General features: G+C 36.2%; 3 protein-coding genes across 3 annotated transcripts; 2 read left to right on the plus strand and 1 right to left on the minus strand.

The window, feature by feature from the left end:
- Window positions 1-10: 10 nt before the first annotated feature.
- LOC131784312 (3-hydroxy-3-methylglutaryl-coenzyme A reductase) lies at window positions 11-10,129 on the plus strand. Its single transcript, XM_059101117.2, has 22 exons — window positions 11-414; window positions 1,374-1,485; window positions 1,765-1,852; window positions 2,248-2,332; window positions 2,864-2,969; window positions 3,349-3,455; window positions 3,796-3,906; window positions 4,608-4,717; window positions 5,013-5,037; window positions 5,162-5,617; window positions 5,729-5,844; window positions 6,223-6,301; window positions 6,385-6,543; window positions 6,858-6,943; window positions 7,166-7,237; window positions 7,573-7,678; window positions 7,814-7,984; window positions 8,212-8,352; window positions 8,736-8,818; window positions 9,005-9,080; window positions 9,453-9,607; window positions 9,742-10,129. Exons 1-22 carry the CDS (start codon window positions 244-246, stop codon window positions 9,800-9,802), a joined length of 2,676 nt encoding a protein of 891 aa, XP_058957100.2. The 5' UTR covers window positions 11-243; the 3' UTR covers window positions 9,803-10,129.
- Window positions 10,130-10,503: 374 nt separating this feature from the next.
- On the minus strand, window positions 10,504-19,609 carry LOC131784322 (gamma-tubulin complex component 4-like). The gene is made up of 20 exons (XM_059101127.2): window positions 19,472-19,609; window positions 19,185-19,338; window positions 18,981-19,087; window positions 18,796-18,849; window positions 17,796-17,852; window positions 17,517-17,596; window positions 16,935-17,136; window positions 16,525-16,620; window positions 16,322-16,391; window positions 16,099-16,223; window positions 15,910-15,960; window positions 15,307-15,412; window positions 15,137-15,171; window positions 14,634-14,730; window positions 14,110-14,209; window positions 13,420-13,603; window positions 13,026-13,160; window positions 12,299-12,418; window positions 11,855-12,012; window positions 10,504-11,314 (listed from the first exon to the last, which is right to left on the minus strand). Exons 1-20 carry the CDS (start codon window positions 19,547-19,549, stop codon window positions 11,293-11,295), a joined length of 2,031 nt encoding a protein of 676 aa, XP_058957110.2. The 5' UTR covers window positions 19,550-19,609; the 3' UTR covers window positions 10,504-11,292.
- A 62-nt stretch (window positions 19,610-19,671) lies between these two features.
- On the plus strand, window positions 19,672-23,549 carry LOC131784407 (small ribosomal subunit protein eS6). The gene is made up of 4 exons (XM_059101226.2): window positions 19,672-19,752; window positions 20,529-20,593; window positions 21,135-21,201; window positions 22,905-23,549. Exons 1-4 carry the CDS (start codon window positions 19,675-19,677, stop codon window positions 23,505-23,507), a joined length of 813 nt encoding a protein of 270 aa, XP_058957209.1. The 5' UTR covers window positions 19,672-19,674; the 3' UTR covers window positions 23,508-23,549.
- Window positions 23,550-23,752: the final 203 nt, after the last annotated feature.

Consider the following 23,752-nt stretch of genomic DNA (forward strand, 5'->3'; position numbering starts at 1 on the left):
TTGGTTTCTTTTTCAGGGGAATAATACGAATATCAGAAATTTTAACGTATATGGCAAAAATAATCCGATTCCAGGCAAATTTTTTGCCTCTGAAGTGTCTTGATGCTAAAAATAACAAGGGGATTTACCCCCTGAGTTGCGTCATATCAGCTTGGTAACCAGCCACGTCGCCTGACATAACATGCTGGAAGGCAGGGAGTAAACTTCAAGTGTTGCGCGTTTTTTGGTTAAAAAAAAAAATTCATGTCGCAAAGTGGAATTTCAAGCCTGTTTTACTACCATGGTAAGCAGTGCTCTCATCATCCTGTTGAAGTTTTGTTAGTCTGCATCACTGGAACTGTTTGTTTGTTAAGTTTGAATATATACGATGCAACACATTCTTCGGAAGACCTAGTCGAAAGTTCCGGCCAGAAGGTTAGTAGATTATTTCAGAATTATCGAAATATGAATGACTGAATTCAATTAATTTTTCAATCAAAATTTATATTTTATGTGGCAAGTAGGTCTGATAGAATCCAAAAAACGTCCTATTAGGAGGGCTTTCTTTTGTTACTGGTCATGTCGTGACTAAATGAAAAGCTTACAATTAAGATATCCACAAGTATTTACATCGAATGTCAGGATATGATTTATGCCCTTTCACTTCATGAAAAATTTTCCAGGTAACCAGTTTAATTTCGTGCTACTGAACGAACAAGGAAATCACTCAAAAAACATTTAAGGAAATGGTTTGAATAGTGTGAATTTATAGCCATAAGCTAATCTCATTTGCGGTGTGCAGATTTTAATGTAGCGGAAATCGTCATCTTGATTAGGAAGCAGTGTAAGAAACCCCCTCAAAGCTTTATTTGGTTGTCAAGGACTTGAGAAAGCAATTATTTTAGGTAATTGCTTTTAATAAACATTTCACCAAGTGTGTAATTTACCAAAGAAGGGAGTTTGTGGAGTAACACAAAAGAAATTGCATTTGTTCAATATACTGTCAGTGGCTACATCCTGATGTTATTTACAGTTTGGTAAATTGATAGCCATTGGAATTACTGTAGGTGTGAACGTATTATTTGAAATTTCCGCCCTAATCATTGTCACAAAAATGTTATGAACAGGTTGGAGCAAATCTGATATAAGAATTTTACTGTCCTAATTTGGTTCATTTGTCTCAACTAAGAGAGGAGTGTGGACCTCCAGGGCAAATTTCATTTTCACACGATCAGATGGCAAATCCGATACAACACTATTGCTTATTTGCTTGTGTAATCTTCATATAAATCCAGACAATTTGAATATTTGAGTAAACATATAGGTTAATGTGAAGAATTTAGCAGGTATTTTAGGTACGATTTGGTGATATTTGCCATTTTGTTTAATTTTAGATATCTTTACCAGCTGGCTTACATGTTGGCCCGACAAGTTATTTCTTTGCTCTTGTGTGCATTTATCTTCAATGTAAAAAGCTTATTCATCAAGGGTCTTCATATATTTTAGGTAAGATAGTCATCTCTACAAGTAGATACAATTTTGATTTTAATGCTTTATCCTGAGTCTAACAGTCAAAGTGATACAAAAAAAAAGCCATCTTGAAGCAGGCTGATATTCATAGTGATGTCAGTCTTTTTAAAATTCTTTGTTCTGTTTTGCAGCTTTGTTGGAATAAGCTACAGCTGTTTTCAATACCTTTTTTTTATTTCTAGAAGTGTTTCATTGATTAAACTCAATTTATCCCAAATAAAATGTCTTGAGCCATTTTTTCGTTTTTATTTTTAGGATTTGTATCCGTGTTTGCAGTCTTTTCCTGTCTAGTGTTTGGTTCTATAGTGGCTAATTTATATGGTAGAGATTTTTGGGTTGTAAGGTGAGGCTCTGGAGATGATTCATGAACTCTCTAACAAATGTTTATTTAAACCTAATGTTTTATTTAATATTTTCCTGTCAAAGTTGCAAACTCTATGTTGTAATGGGTTATCAAAGATGTGATGATTCCAGAAATGTAAGGGTGTGTTTTGCCAAATGTCTGGCAATGATAACTATTTGTTTCCTTCCAGTGGGTTAAGCATAGATCACATGATCTTTTTTTCTGTGATACTGATTTTTGACTTTCACTTTCACTTAAGGAGTCAGTGAGATATTATCTACCCTTCACACCTTGACATCAGTTTGCATGTTCTATACATTTCCTAAGGTGCTACAAGGGGAATTTGTTCAACAGTCAACAGCTTCTAGTTATATTCAGACTGTTTACTTTTGTAGGGAGGCTCTACCATATTTCTTTCTTCTAAGTGACTTCAATACAGCCAGTTCCTTAGTGAAGCACACTCTTCAATCTTCAACTTATGTGAGTATATGGCTGGCTTTCAGTTGGTATGCAAGATGTAGAGTGAGAAAAGGGTAGTGTAGGTGTGTTGAAGAAGTCGCAATATTTTGCATTTTATTTGAACTGACAACATGAAAAGTATGGGAGGAGTTTGGTGTATATTACAAATTGATAATTTAGTGTAATGGACTGAATTAATAATGTAACTTGGCTACCATTTAAAGTTTTCTGAAGCTGATGTTTTGAACATAATAGCCCATCAGAGCAAATATAGTTATATTGTTGTATGTTATATTGTTTTAATCCAAATAAGGGTAAAGTTGAAGTTGTGACAGTACTATAGTAAGTAGCAGGGACTGACACCATGGCAACAGGAGCAGAGGATATATTATAGAGTAAACAAGAAATTTTTAACATTTTTGAAGTTACAATGGCTGTAAGAAAGGGGGTATTTGCAATGGAGCATTAAATTTTCAGATCTATGTTTAGGTTGTTTAAGTTGATTTATTAACCTCTATTTAATATTGACTTAAATTCCTTGTAACTTTTTAGGATGCTGTTCCTGGCAGGATTGCAGAAAGTATTTGCTACCTGGGTCCAACTGTAACCCTCAATACGCTTGTTGGTACTTTGGTGATTGGTATAGGAACCCTTTCAGGTTTGTGCAGTGTACAGTCTTAGTTAAATATTCCTTCTCCTTTTTAAAACAGAAAAACAAAAACAAAAACAAGTTTTCTTGATAGCTCCTTGCTACCCATATGTACCCCTGGATGGGAGATGCACTCTGAGAGAAAAGTGTATTCCCCAAGAATGCAAAACAATATCTGTAGTTTAGCTAGGATTCAAACCAAGACTTCTCATGGAAGAGTTTATCTTATTAGCCACAAGGCAAAACCACTTCTCACTTTTCTTTATTTATATTGATGTGTATTAAATTTATGCTTTTATTTTGGCAACACTCATGGAAAAAAAATTCTGTTTTGCATAATTTTCTAAGTAATAAATTTGTTACATTTTTTTCTTTTTTTTTTTGGCAGGGGTCACTGAGCTGGAGACCATTTGTCAATTTGGATGTTTATCACTGATCACTCATTACATGTTATTTATGACCTTTTTTCCTGCCTGTCTGTCATTGTTTCTTGAGGTATGAATACAGGAAGCTTTTTGTATGTTAAGCTGTATGCAATTTCAAGTCCCAGAGAGATTAATTTTGTTTGGATTTGCTTGAAACTAAAGTGAAATGTCAAACTTTTTATTGTCTCAACAAAAACAGGCACACAGCAATAATTTTCCATAAAATTGACAATATGAACCTTTTCTAGCAAAAACAGTTAATCTTCATCAATTTTTTTTCAAGTAGTTCCCTGAATTGTTTTTATAATAACATCAAAATGAACCACTAATTTTCCCTCCTTAGGAAAAGACAAGAAGGTATTAAGCCTGTTTAATGTTAAGCCTGAAAACCTGTTATATGTATTTTTCAGTTATGCACAGGAAGAGGAAATAGCAAACCAAGATGGCAGTTGGAATCTTCGGATACCTCAGAAGAGGAACTTGAGCCAAACCCTGTGGTGCAGCAGGTTAAACTTATAATGGTAAGGCTAAGTGATGTTTCTTTTCTTTACCTTACAGTGATATGGCTGAAGCATTCTATGAAAGCCAATATTTGAGTGATTTTCAACTGAGTGTTGTAAAACTAAAACCAATGGAATTTATTTAAAGGGCCACTTAGAACAAAGGAAAATATTACACAGAGCAAAGGAGTTCTCAAAGTAAAAACAAGTAAAGCAAGAAGCAAGCTACCATTGTTTTCAGTTTAGAGTGTGATTAGTTATTGAAGTGGACCAAGTGTTCTGGATCAATCACGCAGCAAAGTAAAGCAACTTGAAACCAAAGCAATTGTAGAGTACTTTTGACACCTAAATTAATATACCTTCAATATAAAACTATGTAGAGTATTGAATATACCCCCTCCTGAAAGAGTTCTGTTTATACAATAATGCTACATGTGCAAAGATTGCTTTACCAAGTGGTTGTCAGCTTCCTTGCTCAAGTCAGTTTTAAATAACCTAGGTGGGAGGGTATACATGATGATTTCTGAGAGCTATACATTGATTTTCTAATACCTGTAAGAGTTGTTTTGACATCAGTCATGAGTGTCAATAGCTAGCTGAGGAGTGCTCCTATGATATTTTAAAACCCCCTTCAATATATACAAAGTGAGTATTAAAGTGAGTATATGTACCCAATTATAGTATCTTGTATGTGATTTAATTTGTGGCGATACTCCTCTTAGTCTACAGGATTAATGTTTGTTCATCTGCACCGATGGGTTATGACTAGAAGTGGTGATAACAGTGGAAATTCCTTTAGGACTACTCCACTTGAAGAAGACTGGTTTAAAAGGTATTTGCATTTCATGACAAAGGTCAAGAAGAATTACCCTAAAATACAGCATTGAATTTCATACTCAGGACTAAGAATTAAACAAGAGGGCAAATGAACTGAACTCCTCTCCAGTCAAATATGCTCATTCAAATTGACGAACCTGAAAGAAGTCTGCAGTGATGCTTGCAAAGTTTGGCTCTATTTATATGATATTTTAACAAATAGACCCAGTGACAGTGAGCTAAAGAAAAAATATGAAGAAAATTATGTAAATCTATGTAATTTATCTCACAATCATTTTCTTACTTCACAGGTTCTTAGCTGGAAATACTGAACAGGTGATGAAAGAATCCTGAGTAATTCATATCAGTAACTACAGTAGTAATGATGCTATATCTTAAGTTTTAATTTTTTTTCATGGATTTGCTTAGATTTAACTCAATTTATGTTATTCTTTTACAGATTGTTGCTTTAGTTTTTGGAATTGGCTTGGTAGTAAGATTTTTTATGTATAGTGGGGACAGAATGCATGAGCATGTGGAGCAAACTCACATGGAACCTCAGGAATCCTTCATCACTCACACAGACATAGATAGGAGTGAACAAGAATCAGTTAAATCAAGTGAAGAAAGCATAGCTTCTGAAAAGACTGCTGAAACAAGATCTGAGCCTGTATGCTTGCCCAGAAAAGAGGCTGTAGAGGAGGAAAATCAAGAACAATCTCAGGATCTTAGTTCTAGAACAAAATTAGAGGTCCGTGATAGAAGGAGAACAGTTAGTGAAGGTCATTGTAGTGAGTGCCACTCAAGTGATGATGCTAAGTGTTCCCCAGTGCTTGTCAGGTTGGACAGTAGTCCTCCAAGAGTGGAATACAAAGCACGTACTCTGGAGGAATGCAAGCTGATGCTGAAACAACCGGTATGTCTAAGTTTGTTTTTTTCAAAACCTGAGTTACAAGACTACTTTTTGTTATTAGCAAAGTGCAAACCATTTAAAATTGATTGTTTCTTGATATATGTTTCTAAACAGGATGGAGTGTTAGACTTGACTGACAAAGAAATCCAGATGTTGGTAGAGAGTAAAACCATTCCTGGTCATCAGCTTGAAAAGGTTCTGAAAGATCCAGCACGGGCAGTGAGAATCAGGTACAAAGAGACTTTTGCTAACACTCCAATGAAACAAAACTATAGGATGGCCTGATTGAGGGCAGTTGTGCAATTCTAGGAAAAATAATGAAAGCCTCCAAATTTCTTAAGCTGAAATATATTTTTTATCTCATACACAGTGAAAATATTACTCTTACCTTTGTGATCCAAGCCATGCAATCAGACTTCAATATTGCTTAAACCACTGAAAATTTAACAAAATGAAGCAGATCAGTGTAACATGATCAAGTCATTAAGGGATATTTTCCAGAGGTTTAAAAAATAATTACTGCAAAAAGGGTGATAACCCCAGTATGTGATAGTAACACTACTGCATTCATTAGACATTGATTTGTGTTCATTTGAAACATTTTTCAGGCGCAGTGTGGTGTCAAAGAAACTCCTATCTGCTACCGATTTGTCTGATCTTCCCTGTGACCATTACAACTACTCTGATGTAAGTTGTAATTTTTGCTGTTTGAACCTAGAGAATTTACTCTTAATATCAAACTGACATCTGTCCTTTTTTTTCTATTTCAGGTAGTTGGAGCTTGTTGTGAAAATGTCATTGGTTACATGCCTGTTCCTGTAGGTGTTGCTGGCCCTCTTTTGCTAGATGGAGAGAATTATCATGTACCCATGGCAACTACAGAAGGGTGTCTGGTAGCAAGCACTAATCGTGGTTGTCGAGCTCTCATGGTAATTTTCCAGTTTGATAACTTTTCTTTAATTTGCAATTTCTGCATGTTGAACCACACCACTTCATCCTCATTATGGTTTAAAATGAACTAATTTTATTCACAAGAAGTGAGACTTAGATTTGCAATCCAGCTGTGACAGTGTGATATCTCTGTCTTGATTCTTCAACTTGTTTTAAAAGACTTTCTTGAGTAACCAAGAAGATTTTGTTTTCATGAATTGAAGCCTTGTGGCTGTGTGAGCATTACAGTGTTTTAAAAACAATTACAGATTCAGTAAAGTTGCATTTGTAATGACGTTGGTTTGTTTCTCAGCTGAGTGGTGGTGTTCGCAGTTCAGTGTTTGGAGATGGTATGACCAGGGGTCCTGCAGTAAGATTTCCTTCTGCATTCCTTGCCAGGTAAATTCCTTGTATCATGTTCAACTACAAGTAATCAATATAATTAGATCACGTTTCTTTACTTTTCAATATCTAATACTTTCAAGTCAGATCCTAGCCTTGTCTAAATAAGTGAAGAATATCAAAATTATTGTAAAACTAACATTACAAGGAATTCATGCTAAAGAAAACAAATGTTGTCATTTCAAGGTATTTAGTTTTTGATTTAACATTGAATTACAGTAATGCAAAGCAGTGGTTGGAGGAGGAGAAAAATTTTATGGAAATCAAGAAAGAGTTTGACAGCACAAGCAGGTAGGTCCAGAATTTCAGATTATAAGAGTTAGAATTTTCAATTTTTGGACTCTAGTCTGATCCAGGTCTCTAGCCCTAGAAGAGAGTAATTTTGTGGATCTTATGATGGCACAGCATATCCCCAAATTTTGGTGTCATCAAATCAAAGTCTTGTCTGGAAGGAAGGGGAGGGGTACAGGCTTCTCCAAACTGATCTGTTTTCCAGGGGATGGTACCAACAATGTATGACTCCCATTAATGGATCTAAGTTGAAATAAATGATTAGTATAAATTTGTAGACTAGTTCAATGTATTCTTCTAGACAGATGATTCTAATTGATGAATATAACTTGCAGGTTTGCCAGATTGCAGTCAGTGAAAGGAATAATTGCAGGGCGCTTGTTATTCATTAGATTTGTTGCATCAACTGGAGATGCAATGGGGATGAACATGGTATCAAAGGTAATAGAAATCTTAAATTATTACAATTACATATTAACCATCTGTATCCATTTAATTCCATAATTCAGTAAACAAGCATAAAGAATAAAAGACATGCTAGTATTTGGTTAATTTTTTATAATTTTGTTGTGATAGGGAACAGAAAAAGCCCTCTCTTGCTTACAACGACACTTTCCTACTCTCGAAGTGTTGAGCTTGAGTGGAAATGTTTGTACAGATAAAAAAGCCACAGCTATTAACTGGATTGAAGGCAGAGGGAAGTCTGTTGTTTGTGAGGCTATAATCCCAGGGCATATTGTACAGAAGGTGTGTATGCGTTACTTACCTTCTCAGTGCCATAAAAAGTATGCTATCAAAATTTGATTGGAAAAACAAATTTAGAGTAGGAACATCTTTAAGTAGTCTGTACCATTTGACCTTTCAGTGATAAATGTAAATTCATCATTCCCCATGGAAGGGAACCTTTGAGAAGAATACAAATGCCTAGAAGTATTTTGGGTAAGGTGTAAGGTATTTACTTTTCTTCCTTCCAGGTTTTGAAAACAACAGTCTCCACACTCTCGGAACTGAACATCAATAAAAATCTGGTTGGTTCTGCTATGGCTGGGGCCATTGGAGGATTTAATGCTCATGCAGCTAACATAGTAACAGCAATATTTATAGCTACAGGCCAGGTATTATTATTTAGCCAAAATGCATCAATTTACTTTTCTCTAAGTAGGGTACAAATCAGAATTTGCAACATTATTGTTGATTTTAATGTCAATGCTGATTACAATGCCTTGCTGTTGTAATTGTTTTCTCCACTTCTCAGATTTCCTGATATCCCTGATGAAAAAAATAGATATTCTATGATGGTTCAACTAGTGCAAATGACCATTTTTTTGTAGAAAAGAAAAAAAAAAAGATATAAATGCATTTTTCAGTGGAATGAAGACTTATTGAATGTCAAAAACTAATTTTTCACACTGAATATTTGCTTACAAACTAGTGCAGATTGCAAGCAAGTTAAAAATGCCACAGAAAATGTCTTAAGATTACATCTTACTTTTAATAGGATCCTGCACAGTGTGTTTCAAGCAGCAACTGTATCACTCTGTTTGAGCCATGTGGAGCAACCAAAGAAGACCTTTATATTAGGTAATGCTTTTTTTTTTTTTTTGGGGGGGGGGGGGGGAGAGCGAGACTTGAATCCACAGACAAACTAGCCATTCCTCAAGATGATTGTGACTCTGGTGAACTAATTTGTACCAAAAATCAAGTTCTAGATGACTTGCATATCTCCTCTGTCTTTCTAATTTCGAGTCTTTTGTTTTCTGTGATCAGCTGTACAATGCCATCACTTGAGGTTGGTACAGTAGGAGGAGGTACTGTGTTGGGCCCTCAGTCTGCTTGTCTCAAGGTGACTTTTTTTTTTAATGGTATAATGCTTAAATTATTTGTCCTTACAACAAAAAAATCTGTGCCAGTAAAGGTACTTACAGGAAAGGATTACCAAAACTTAGTTCTTAAAGTCTAAGAGGTTTACAAAACAAAGTGTTTGCTGTCAATAACTCATTTCCTTGTTCTGAGTTGTCCAAAAAGGCACTAAAATTTTTTAATGATTCTGACTATTTTTATCATTATATGATTGAAAACACCAAGGAAAGTGTTACAAGGGGCCCAAATTGACCAGTGGCAACATTTTATTGTCTTCACCATGACTTGCCAGTATGCCTTTTTCAGATTTAATTTCCTTACAGTCTCCTGCAGTGTTGCCCCTTTTCTTTTTCAGATGCTTGGTGTCCGTGGGCCAAACAAATCAGAGCCAGGGAAAAATTCAACAAAATTAGCACAAATTATATGTGGCACTGTTCTTGCTGGAGAGTTATCATTGCTATCAGCTCTTGCTACTGGTGATCTGGTTAGAAGTCACTTAGCTCTAAACAGGTATCATTTAGAAACAACTTTTCATGTTTATTTGAATAGTTTTCAATTGCTGTCCTCTAACAGCTAAATGTACTTATTAATTTCCTTCCTTTTTATACCCTTAATCTTTTTTCTTTTTGTTGTTGTTTTATTAGATCAACAGTTAACCTTCTTGTAGATGGAGTGGATGGGAGCAAGAATTGTGCAGTGTTGTAAGAAGATGACTTCAAATATCACAAAACAACAGTGTTTCATGTGAAACATAACATCATCAAGCACACATCACTGTGTGCCAACAGTTTTCGTGTAACATTGATATAAGTCGCCAGTCTGTGGTCTGAAACTTCTTTCACCATCAAATGCACATTCAGTTACAGAGGTCTACCTCTTTCAATGGAAAATCATCACTCTCAACACAGGTCAGATTATGGATCCAGATGTTGTTTGGACAAATTTTTACTGCAACCAAACCAACCACAGTTCATAGCTCTCTGAGAGCTATGAACTGTGGTTGAGAAAATAGGAAGCAAGCCAAAAAATAGGGACTTGACACCCTGCTCTCACAGCAGGCACACTAACTACCAAACAAAGGTGGATTGATAGGTGCATATCTCCTTGTTTTGCAATGCTAAATATGGCCCTGTCGATTGACCCTCTACTACAACTACTACTTTGGTTACACAGCAACCATAGAGAAAGATATGGAAGCCACAAGGATCAGTAACTGGTCAACAACTTTCAATTTAATGTTTGTACTTGTCAGCACAAGGGTAAAAATTACTGAATAAAAGACAACTGAATTCCCTCTTGAAAAAGAGGTTAATAATTTTTAGATTATGTCATTTTCATATCACTTCATGAGATAACGTCTACATTTGAAACTAAAGTAAGCCAAAATCAATTTTAAACCAAGACATATCATGGTAAAATTTAAAATTGCATCATTGAACTCGTGTGTCGTGAAAAATTTTATTTATTAAAAACTGTATTTTTAGGAGGAACAAAGATTTTTTCTCAATAGTTATAAATAGAAAACAATGCTCCATTAAAACCTCATTTGCAGAAAGTTGTGTATTTGTTTTGCTCTTGATTTTAACAGCAGTTTAAGGAGTTTAAAGTGTTTGAGATCTGTAAGAGAAGCATATCACAAACAAACAAAATGGTTCAAAGCATTGTGTGAAGGGGGTGCAAAAGCATGGGCAACAGCCTGGGAACTAGCCAATTCCAAACTTAGGTTTCAGATGAGAGGTTGGGAAGGTGTAACCAATGGGTTTATTGTGCTCTCAACCAGAGCAAAGAACCTCTCCTCCCCCCTTCCCTTCCAAACCTTGTGGGAGCTGTTAGGATCAGGTGGAGTGTATTCTAACACAAAATGATGGGAGCACAGCATGATTCTTTGGAGGTCTGTAATTATTCTGTCCAGTGACTTGCTCAGGAAATTTTCAACTTTACTCAGACGTTATTGCTTTGTCACATCTTACAAATATATTTACCCTCTTTTTTTTCTCTTTAACTTACAAAGCCCAGTAAAGCACAAAATTAAACACGTATCCAAGAAAGAGTAATCTTACTCTCTTCTATCCTTAGATTGTCATGAGCATTTTAATCTGCAGTTCTTTGTAATGAGCTGTAAATATTGGTGGGCTCTTGAACTGTGTAGAAGTTATATCCAGACATAGAAGGTCTTGATTTTCAAACAATCAAACTTAGCCAGAGATTTCTGTTATGCTGAGGACAAAACAATAAAAAAGTTGGCTCTCTATGATCTTAATTATCCCCTATCAATTTCTCCAAATTTGTTTAGTTTCCTTTGTTGCAATCTAAGATTTACTTTCCCATGTATTACACTGCAGGTTTCTTTCTAAGTATCCCCTACTATGATGAACAATAGCACATCAAATTCATTATCACCTAAGGAAAATGTCATGTTAAAGTGAGGAAACGAATGAAATTGAACCCAAAATTCCAGAGAAGACAGATAACCTCAAGTGCAATTTGAAATAAACAAGTAAGAGTGCATTTTTCTGAGACAAAAACAATCGCAGACCTGCCAACTTTCTGCTTTGCTTAGCATTAATTTACAAACTCTTAGCCAATGAGGATGCAATTGAACAAAGCAAAGCATGATTTCATTCACGTTATAAAGCTAATTCTGAGTATGATGCTTAGGGTTAGGGTTATGAGTATGATGGGTTTATTAACGGCCATATAGAGATCACACGGAAATACAATGGGTAACCTATTGTCAACCAAAGGTCTTTGTCTTACCTGGTTGCTTCTGCAGTTGATGAATTTGTGAATGTGGAGGATGAAAAATGTTTATTGAAGTCAATTCTCAGGAGCAACTGAGCCAAGTGAGGACTTGCTTGATGGCTCCGAACACTTGACAAGATTTGAAACAAAAGAACTGTTTGTCTCTCATATGTCTGGAGAGAAGGAAAGAAGTTTCCAGTGAGATAAGTATTTGTTTACAAATTAATTTCCCATCAATGTTCGGCTTAAAAAGAAAAATGATTTAAAACACAGATCGCTTTTTATTCACCAATATTAACCTCATTATGGTGCATGTCACACCATCACTAATTTAGAATTCTGTAACTCAATGATAGAGTTACAGAATGAAAAAGCACTTGTTCAAACCCATAATGGACTTTATTCAAGAATTGTAAAATTGAAATAAACTGCCTTTCTATTTTGTCACTAAGCCTATACCTTAGTAATGTTGTCAATCTGGCTCAGTTCTCTCTTAGCAAGACCACTACTGCCTGTCTGAAGAAGAAGCGCACTGAATGATTGGCATAAGTTCAGGATCTCATCAAGGCAGTGTGACACCTGTCAATCACAAAGAGCACACCAATAATGATAAGAAAAAAAATTGAAAAACCTGGGGAAAAAAAAAAAAGCATACTATGCTTTTTTTTTAAGGCACATTTTATCTAGAGCTGGAAGTGCTCTGTGCCAAATTAGTTCCCATCTCTTACACCCTAACATCAGTATACATATTCTCCATACTGTTCTCTGTACATTTCTTTAGGTGCTGACAAAGAGAACTTGTTTAACAATTGACAGCTTCTCAGTCGACAATCATTTACTTCACTCTTATTATAGTGGAGCTCGCAGAGCATAGCCCCATAATTATACAAAATAGTAGTAACCCATCAAGCTGAAAAAATTTGGTAGTACGACTGTACGACTGTACAAGGTGCTACTTTTAACATGCATGGTCAACTGTACGCCGGGCACGCCAACGTCACGACTTTGTTAAGTAGTCCAGTGGTCAGTGCACTGGGCTCCAAGTTGGATGACCTGGATTCTAGTCCTAGCCAGGGCAAGGCGTTGTGCCCTAATGAGACGTGCAGGAAAAAAAAATGCAAGCTCCACTTTTAGGCTTGACTAAATCTATATATTATCAATGTTTGATTTATATATGAAAACTAACCGGTTTCATGAGTAAAAAAGACTGAGCCATCAATGTTGTAAGAAAGTTATCATGCGCCAAACGGATGGACTCAAAATCTCTAGTGCTGTTGATTTTTTCCACAAGCTGACTGTACTGCGCCTCAAGTACATCCACCTGTATACCAACACAACCAAGAGAACATCATGGTCCCTTATGAAACAAAGTTAAATAATTCCATTTTAAAGAGGGGGGGAGGGGGGTGTTTCACATCAACTCACTATATGAGCAAGCTGGCTTTTTCAAATTCCCTGAGTCTATTTACCTGCCTTCAACAAAAACATAATAGGTTTGTTGGTTGGTACTCTCATGCATATGTGTAATGCAAATTCCAGAATTTCCTTTTAATTAAAATTTTAAGTTGTAAGTAAGTTACCTGCAGGTAATACTGTAGATTATCCACCAAGAAGGCCATATGCATCCTTGAAAGCCAGATCTTTGTCATATTTGATAGCTGTGCAGTAGATAAGTGTTTGGTGCCCATGTATGCTGCCCACACTTGTTGAAGATCCAACTGAGTTTGCTTCACTTTCAACAAAAATCTGAACAACTTGTTGTAGCTGCAGAAAAAAAAAACCCACACACAAATAGAACAAGAAGTCAGCTTCCTCATATCTTAACTTTACATGAGTAGGACACTGTATTTTCAATTTAAAAAAAAATCTTCCTACTGCCTTTTTTGTGGTATCCATTTGTCATATTTAATGTCAATTCAGTGCTCCAAGCTGGTCTCCATGGCTAGTGGAGAATCATTCTTGAGACTAAATTTGCAGCTTCAATCTCCAATTTGGTAAACTGCATTCAGCATGTTGTAAAGTATTCATAACTTTGTGTTTGAAGGTCTTACATTTTATTGAGGTTTCCATAAAATGTATTCATGTTCCATCATTTTCTCCTAATATGAATTACACATTCCCTTTGGCTATATGAGCATCAAGCTTTGAGTTGTTGCATGAATTCCATATTACCCAATGAAAACCACAAAAAAAGACTACCCATATGTTCATCTTTGCAATAATTTAAATATACTGCAAGAACAATTATACCTTTTGTGCATAAGACTTACTTTTCAAGTACTGCAGGTTGAAACAGAATGTGTAATGGCCACTGTACATCATACTGTAGCTTGACACAGTCCCAACCAGATATAACCACACCTGGCTGATCTGCAAAGTCAAACAGAGAAATAATAGAAAAAAGCTTTTCTCACTTGAATGGGAAAACCAAATTTCTGGACTTCCCCAGAGGATTTGCACCTTAGACAATCAAATTTTACAGCCTGTTCCAAATACAAAGTAAGAAAGCTGGGATATGAGAAAAAGCAGGTAGAGCAAGAGAAAACTAATTTCTTGGTTAAGTGTTCAACCCAGTGAGCAGCAGACTGAGACCCCATTGATGACCCAAGTCATAGGCTACTTTAGGTACATAACTAGGTTACTAGTGCCCTGTATAGTGCTAAGATCAATTCTTACAACAATCCTGACAAATTATTTAATAAAATGACTAGTATAAAAACAGTATAAATGTTAAACTTATCATAAACAGTCATATTTAAAATAACTCTTAGATTTGAGTAAGACATATGGCTACCTGCTGAAGCTGCTTTTTTCTTTTTCTCATTTTGAGTACATTCTTCATCAATCACCACAGTGAACATAGAGGCAGCTTCATCATCATCTGGAAGAAACTGAAAATGACCCTTTAAACATTAATTTTAAGTAATGTAAACATTTACACAAAAAATGACCTTTCTTAAATGAAAGAACTCCTGATAGGGGGAAGTTCATCAAACTGCAAGATTTTCCCAACCCTACTGGCAAACACCCAGAGCCTACAATGAAAGATGGGGAAAGCTTGGTAACTCTTATACACAGAGAAAAAAGTGATCAATTCAAAATACACATTAGCTATTTCTTACTTATTATAAAGGTGTGCCATGCAGTTAACATAAGACAAACTATTCCTTTTAAAGAGCATGAAAGAGAATATCTTGTAATTGTATAGAGATCTACCTTATGCAATCAGTCTACAAAATGCAATTTTTTCAAAGTTCTCTCTCTCTCTCTCACTTACATAACACTTATACAACACACCTTGCTAAGAACTTGCAAAAATGCAGCATTGGCATCTGAAGCAAAGATCAAAGCAAAAAATAAAACAATGCTACTTTGCCTTTCTGGGAGAAAAAAAGCATACAAACAAACAAAAAATGAGGAGATCACATTTAGTAGAGGTATCTTAGAAATATTGAGTTGTGTCCTACCATGAGAGGTGTTGTCTGATGGAGGAAGTTTAAGTAAACCTCTGGCATGTTCTATAAATGCTGAGAACAGCTCTCCTCTTCCCATCAGGAAAAAATCTTTTAAAATCTATGATCAAAACAAAAATTACTATGCTTATTGTTTTTCAAAATTTTAATAAATTTAAAGTAATAAATTGACTGAAAATATAACAGTAATAATTTCTGTCCCACCTTGAAAACAAAAGCTGTCAAGGAATTGGTGATTCTTTTTTATCATTTTGTTGAGATAGGTTCAGATATAAAAAATATCTGATTTTTGCACTTTTCTGTGCAAGTGGTAAAATGTTAGCATAGAGAAAGACATAATGTTAAATTTTCTCCTCTGTTGATGTATACAGAGAGGACTGACACATTAAATGATTTGCACAAATGTTCCTTAACATTTGGAGTGAGGATACAATTTGACACATGGCTGTGAAGATTTTTTCCACTGGACCTAAAGATCCATTCTAAACTCTTGCAGCATTTCAATTCAAGGAAATTTTTTCTTGCAGATGAAGACCATCTGCAAAATCTGAAAAGATTTAAGGTAACTAGCAAAGCTTTCGTGCAAGCTTTATTTACCTGCAAATGTTTTAGTAGATTCACATCTTCAACAACCAACTTCCAAAGATGCTGCAGGAGACACAATAAAACAAGAATTCTTACTAATTCATGACAACTGAAATTTTCAATAATGAGATACACATTCTCTACAGATATAATAATCTGTGCCCTTGTTTATTGGCAAGATTGGGATGGAACTCAACTTACCTCAGCAACACACAACCTAATCTTGTCGATTTCGTTTTCAAACAGCATCAAATTAAACCTGGGCATTTCTTGAAGTGAATATAATGACCTTGTGAATTCTTCCTCTTTATCCTGAATTATAGAACCTAGAAATCACCACATGACAATCAATTAAGTGATGAAAAAAATAATACAAACAACAAAAATTATTTATTAATAAATACAAATAAAAAAAATGACTTACTTCTGTAAATAGAATTGTTATTTGCCTTTGATCCTTTAAACATTCCAACCGATTCACCAATGAACAAAACCTAAACAGGAAAACCAAACAGTTTTAAAATTGTGAAGAATTTAGTCAGTACCAAAGTCTATCAGTATAAAATATATTGTATCACATGATTCTTCTCTGTAACAGTTAGCTAAACACAAACGATCACTTCTCACCTTATCAGCCACTCTTGTGGGGATATAAGATGGCAGCATTTCTGCATTTATTCTGTACTTCCATTGCACTGGTGTCTGTTTCTTGGTGTCACCTTCCTGACATGCAGGTAATGAGACATAAATTCCAATTAAATTCACCCTGCCTTTAAGATATAGGAACAGATAATTGCTGGAAATTCCTATCATGAATATTCTCTTAACATTTCATCTTTTAGATTTGATCTGACATCACCACAACAAAGACATCACCACAACAAAGGCATCACCTTTGTTGTGCATAACTTTGGAAATTATTCTTGAACATAAAATTTTACAATTCTCCTTACCTTTTTGTTGTCTAAAGTAATTGCATGATAATCACTTCAAGTTATTTAATATTAAAGCACAATCCTCTTCGACCCTGGCCTTACCAGTATTTCAGCAAGTTGCCTTCCTGTTATACCAGGTATTCCCAGATCACTGCTGGTGCCATCTTCGGGTATGTCCAATGTATCATCATCTTCTGATGTAACTTCCTTGATGAAAAACTCATTGTGCTTATCAATGTGAATCCCGTGTAGACACCATGCACTGAGTTGCTGGTACATTACACCATGACATACAAACAGGATTCTAAGAGAAAACCCCCATAGCCCAACGTTAATTTTCAAGCTAATCATTATAACACATAAAACTCCTTTGTGCAATGTTAAATTGATTGTAGCACAGACTTTCCCTTTTTTTTTTAAACCACCATTCTTCAACCCTGTCTATACATATGCATCAGCCCTAATTATCATATCCTTCCTGGTAGAGATGGGCATTATGAGAGTTATGTTTCCCGTCTTCCCCCCCCCCTCCCCACAACAAACAGCTAAACAAACCAAAACATTGTGACACTTGTTGGTACCAGTACCTCTTCTTCCAGTGTAATCATTCAACAAAAAAAAAAGATACACCAAAAGTCCTGTTGCAAGGCAAACTCAGAGTTGGTTGATTTGAGGAGATATTACCTCTCTAATGCATCTCTTAAATCAGGGATTCCACAGTTACAACTCTGGTACAAAATGTCCAGAATTTGACATCCTGAAGCCTGTTGACAGGAAGAAAATAGGCAAAAGTCAGTACTCATAACAATGGTTGACAGATTCTTCGTAGTGGTTAATAACGGTAAGTCCAGATAACTTGGTATCAAAATGAGATGTTTTCTAAAAGTTAGCACAAACTCACTCAAAAATGAACTAACATCAAATTCTGGAAAATTGAACCATTTGGTAAATAAGCATGACTACCTTGCTTGCTTGGATCTGTTCTATTACTGACCACAGGGCAGGAAACAAAGCTTGGTACTAAAAGGGTGAGATAAAAATATTCAAGGATGAAAGAAGATGTTATTCAGTGAGTTACACAGGCATACTCAAAGAAAAAAAACTGCAAGTGTTCCCATCAGGAGTCAAAGCTACGACCTTCTGATTAGTACTTCCAATGCTCTACCACTGAGCTACAGGAGACTTAAGGCAGGCTAAGCCAATTAATTAAGTCCATGGTGATAAACTTCTTGAATGAATGAATGTGTATTTATATACTGCACATATCACATACTGTCTCAAGGTGGTTTACAATTCTAATTGAGTGAGATCGAACGTCAGCTTATAAAGGCGCCTCTGGCTGCCGCTATCAGTCCATATTTGATCTCACTCACCCACCCAGCCCATGCATGAAATGTACAATGAAACAACAGATAGACCACCACACCGGGAACTACGCCCCCTACTCTTTTCGACAAGTGTGTGGGTTTTTTTAACGTCCCCTGCTGACCATGTAACACTGAAGATGCAGGAGACGGGGCCTACAGTTTATAGTCCTTATCCGAGAAGACTTGAATGTCTAACCATTTGCTGGTACAATTACAAAGGCAGCACATTCTCCTCAGTTATTTTAAGACCCTGAGTGTTGGTCCGGTCTGGGGCTCGAACCCTCGACCTCCCGCACAGCAGACTGGCGCTCTACCAACTGAGCTAACCAGGCGGCGGTTGCATACTGCAAGGATAGGAATGTCATAGGAAAGGATCATTGGTAAACTTTACCACCATGAAAAGTGCTATAACTATATCCAAAGCTGCTACACATACTCTTGTAAATTAGTTAAATTAGTTTTAACAGATCAAAATAACAACCTCTAGGTGATAAGTTTGAATATTCTCATTACCTTTCTGCTGGATGATGCATGGATATTATAGGGAGAAGATACATGTCAATCACTCATGGGAGTTAAAGGGTTAATAAACAAACCTTTTCTAAGCTGTGTTCGATAAAAGTCAGTGGCAGCTTAGGATCTTTAAGAATCTGTTATAATAACAAAATAAAACATAATGATTGTCACAGATTTTGAGAACTGAACTTTGTGATATTCATTTAAAGAAAACAATAAAACATAAAGGTATTAGCAACAGTCATGTATGACTGAAACCAATTACCTGCTTTTCTAAATCGATCAAGCTTTTCCTATAAGAATCCAGGACCTGGTCCAAACCAGTACAGAATGCCTGGATGTACAAACCGAAGGAATCTGCTGAAGTTGTTCCTAGACACAAGACAATGTAGTAGAAATACCGTCTGTTAAAATAAATTCTCGATTTAAAAAATATCAAAAACATAAAATATTTCATAGTTTTGCTTACCATCTTTGGATCGTTTGATCGTTTTAAGATAGGGTGAAACTTCCGAATACTTTCTACGAAACGTTTGAAAGTTTTGGAAGTAAGTCCCAAGTTTGCAGATTCGGTTCAGAAGATCAACTTCACTCCCATGGATAAATGGCAAATCAGTAGCAACCTAGGATGGAAAAAATACACCTCCCGTGGGCTAATATTCACCTATAAACTTATCAAGTTTTGAAAATATTGGCGCCAAAGAGGTCTTCAAGATTTATGTACATGTGGTCAGTTGCACATGTACAAGCTCAAACCTGAAGTCCGGCAAACTTTTTGTGTACAAAGATACCACCAGAATCTCCTGATAAGGCCAGCAAAAGCTCGTGTAACATTTTACTCTACAAACATAACTTTCTTCTACTCATCCAAACTATCCGCCATCTTTGTTTTGTATTATACTACGCATGTGTTGTTGCCAGTCCCTTCGGCTGTCTTCTTACCTGAGTACCCACAATGCATGCGAACCGTCCTTCTCGTTCTCTTTTCGTTGCTTCTTGTGAGATTCTTCTCGTCAAAGAGGAGACGAACGATGAAGGTATAAAAAGTGACATATCCTTGCCCACTTTACGGAACTTTCGTTAAAAATGAAAAATATATATATTCTTCTCTCCATGTATGACTCATTTTCCGGCAGATGGATTTCCCTGATCCTAGATTTTTTAGATTTCATTAAGGAATGAACAGAGACAACTGATCCCAGGAGTTATGATCTGGGACAAACTGTTCATTTCGTTGAGAAGGATCTGTGTATTAGGCTTTTTTTTTTCAGACTAACGCTTTTAAAATTTTCCTTGTGCAGCACATTTGAATGCGCTAGGAATCCTACCGTTAATTAATTTGATCGACATTTTGATGTTTTGTGAGTACATGTGCACTCTTGAACCATCCAGAGTGGATAAGGGGCTGTTCTGATCTGACAATGCTAAGTCTATAAAATTCTCCAGTTCAGTATTAAATTACTGGTAAAGTCTTCCGATAACAAAGTCCAGTACTTTTAGATTTTCAAAGGAACGACATTCAAGGTCTTTTCTGTGCTATGATGAAGTTATATAGTAAGATTGAAATGTCACGCTCATTCTCTTTGCTGGCAATTATATGACCACTTTTTCTAAACCATGGATTGTGCCATATGTGGAATCTCTTATAATGTTTCCATGAATGTAAACCATGCCTTCTTCAGAATAAACTCCTTGAGTTATAGTTATGGAACTGACAGGTTGTTTATTTATGCTGTGTGGATTGGTAAACCTGTGGAATCATTTGGTGTGCTATGGTTTTGATACACTCTCTTTTTCTATCTTTTTCTTTTAGCTCAACATTTCTTACCCAGCCACTGGGTGTCAGAAGCTCATTGAAGTTGATGATGAAAAAAAGCTGTGAGTATTTGTTAAACACCTGACATATTAAGTGTAAAGATATGGACAAGATTTTGTTGATGTTGATTCTGGCTTTCATATCTAGTTAGTATTAATGCAAGCCAGCTTTAGTTTATATTTGCTCAAATGTAATCACCCAGTTGTAGTGAAGTAATAGTCACTAAAAAAAAGGCACTTGAGGTCATATTAGGATAATTCCCATTGGGTTAATGGCTGGAGTGTGGCCACTTTCCTTGGTATAAAATGTTCAGGAGTACCAGTACTCTCCCCCAGTGGAATTTTAGACCATTGCAGTGCCCCCCCCTCCCCCTTCACCTTGCACTTAGTCAAGATTCTCTGATAATTCACTATTAGCTATTTATGCTCCTGGGTAAAATAATAGTATTTAAAAAGCTACAGCTAGTTTGTTTCCATGGATCAAAATTAAAATCATCCCACCAGGGGTTAAACTGGAGCCTTGCGACCCAGATTCTAACATGCTACACAGTAAGCCTTTGCCTCTGTCTCTAGAAATGAGCCATTTTTGTTTTTTCCTGTTTAGGCGAAACTTCTATGAAAAACGTATTTCAGCTGAGTGCAGTGCTGAATGTCTTGGTGAGGAATGGAAGGTCAGTCAATTTTTAAACCTTTTCCTCTATTATCTAGATACAGTGCAGCATGATGTGTCTGTAAACTTAAATACAGGTAACCTATTCACCTAGCAAATTTGTTTTTAGTAATAATAATAATATGACTGATTAGGATCCAATTCAGTATGTAATCTTGCAAGTAATCAACAGAATTGCACAACCACAAAGCAAGAGTCTGGTTTGTTAGTTACAAGTGTGATTACAGACAGAATTGGGCAACTTAAAGTCATGTTCATAATTAATCAATGCTATGAAAAAATTTAAGAAACAAACTAGTGATCAGTTACACATTTTCATGAAAAAAAAAACACTAGTCATCTTGGTTAAATGTCAGGGTGTGAAATTAACTTTTCTTTCTGATAGCCACTTGGCTCCTAAATTCTTCAAAGTGGTAGCCAATTCAAAAAAAGTTGGTCGCCATTTTCAAAGACAAACAAAATTTTTCTTTACGCTGTCAGCGTTCTAGATAGACCCCCCAAAATTAAGTTAGGGAAGAGATCTTTAACGTGCTACAAAGTGGACACTAGGATGTACGATATACAATGTTTAGGCTCATTTAAATCCAAGATGGCGTCTAGTTATCGATCGAGATGCATGTGCTACGTTTTGGAAACAAACTAAACGAGGAAGTTTGCCGTGGATTTATCTTTGCAAATTTATGATGAAACGTTGTAGTTGCCAATTTGGCGACTAACTTTCAGGATTTGGTCGCCAAAGTGAAAAATTTAGTCGTATTGGCGCCTGTATTAGGCGCAATTTCACGCCCTGAATGTGCATCACATACACATGATGCATACTGTTCAATTCAATGGACATGATTAACAAAATCAGAGGACCCCAGAGGGGGAGTCCAAATTGTTGATCACAAGTACAATTACAGACGTAATCATAACCATTACAAATTCCTCAAATATTATTGCTGCATTCGCAGCTTCATTTTTCACTAATCACTCTGTACAGTTGTAATCAGACAGTTGGCTATAATTGGACACCTGTAATCAGACAGTTTAAGCAGCCAATCATGCTAAGTCCACTCAGCTAATCCACCAATTACAGAAATGATCTCAACAACCAAAGCAACAACAACTTATCCAAAGAAAAACTGGGGAATTTTCAAAATGGAGGAATTTGTAACAAAAGACCTTGTATCCACTGGAGATATTTGTTCTAGGTGTATTTGTTTTTTTGGAAATGAACTTGTGATGATTAATTGGTAACAGGACTTTGTATCATCCAATTCTGTCTGTAATCATACTTGTGATTGACAAATCAGACTCTTGCTTTGTGCTTGTCCAATTTTGTTAATCACTCTTATGATTACAGACCAAATTGGACTCTACTTGGTCCTATTACCATCATGAATTGGACAACACCAAGTCCTGTCACCAATTAATCAGAGCTATGACACAATTTTAGAAAGAAATATGACATTTTTTTTGTGAAAGAAAAAACCACAGTTAACTTGGCAAAATGAGTGACAACAATGGAAGCCTGTGAGGGGTACTGTCCACTTACACAGGCATAGCATGTCAACTTTCCTATTACACTGTTCAGTTACAAACATGATGCATACACTGTCCTACTATTGCTAAAATCAGGCTGGTGATAACCATTCATATTAAAGAATTTTGTCATATTTTGATTAACTATGTTATTAAGTGGTCAATGTTGCCTTTCTACAGGGATATGTGGTCAGAATCTCTGGAGGAAATGACAAACAGGGATTCTCCATGAAACAGGGAGTCATGACAAATGGCCGTGTGCGTCTTCTGCTCTCAAAAGGCCACACCTGCTACAGGCCACGCAGAACAGGTGAACGTAAGCGCAAGTCTGTGCGTGGCTGCATTGTAGATGCCCAGCTCAGTGTGCTAAACTTGGTCATCATCAAGAAAGGTGATAATGATATTCCTGGCCTCACAGACACCACTGTGCCTCGCCGCCTTGGCCCTAAGAGAGTTGGCAAGATCAGGAAGATGTTTAACTTGTCCAAGGAAGATGATGTACGTCAGTATGTTATCAGGAGGACACTCCCAGAAAAAGAAGGCAAGAAGACAAGGACCAAGGCTCCCAAGATCCAGCGCCTGGTCACACCTGTGGTGTTGCAGCGCAAGCGTAAAATCTTGGCCCTGAAAAAGATGAGAGCACAGAAAGCCAAGCAGGAGTATGCTGATTACACTAGGCTACTCGCCAAGAGAGCTAAGGAGGCTAAGGAGAAGCGTCATGAAATGCTGAAGAAAAAGCGTGCTTCCTCAAGTCACCGGGAGTCAGTGAGCAGTGCAAAATGAGTGCTGTGTAAATTTGAAGTAATAAAGATAATTGAAACACTGCTGATTGGTGTTGTGTTGTTGTTTTTAATTGCATTAGTCAACATCACTGAACCTTTTACTGATCAAGCAAACAGACTTTATTTTGTGGTATGTTGTCACCCATAAGATTTTTTTTAGTGACTGAAAATAATGGAGCTTTAGTTTTAGATTCTTTACCTCCAGCAGTGTTCAACTGCCCTATATTAGGACCAGTTCTGCAAGAT

Source organism: Pocillopora verrucosa, chromosome 4, assembly GCF_036669915.1.
Source record: "Pocillopora verrucosa isolate sample1 chromosome 4, ASM3666991v2, whole genome shotgun sequence".
Classification (NCBI taxonomy): domain Eukaryota; kingdom Metazoa; phylum Cnidaria; class Anthozoa; order Scleractinia; family Pocilloporidae; genus Pocillopora; species Pocillopora verrucosa.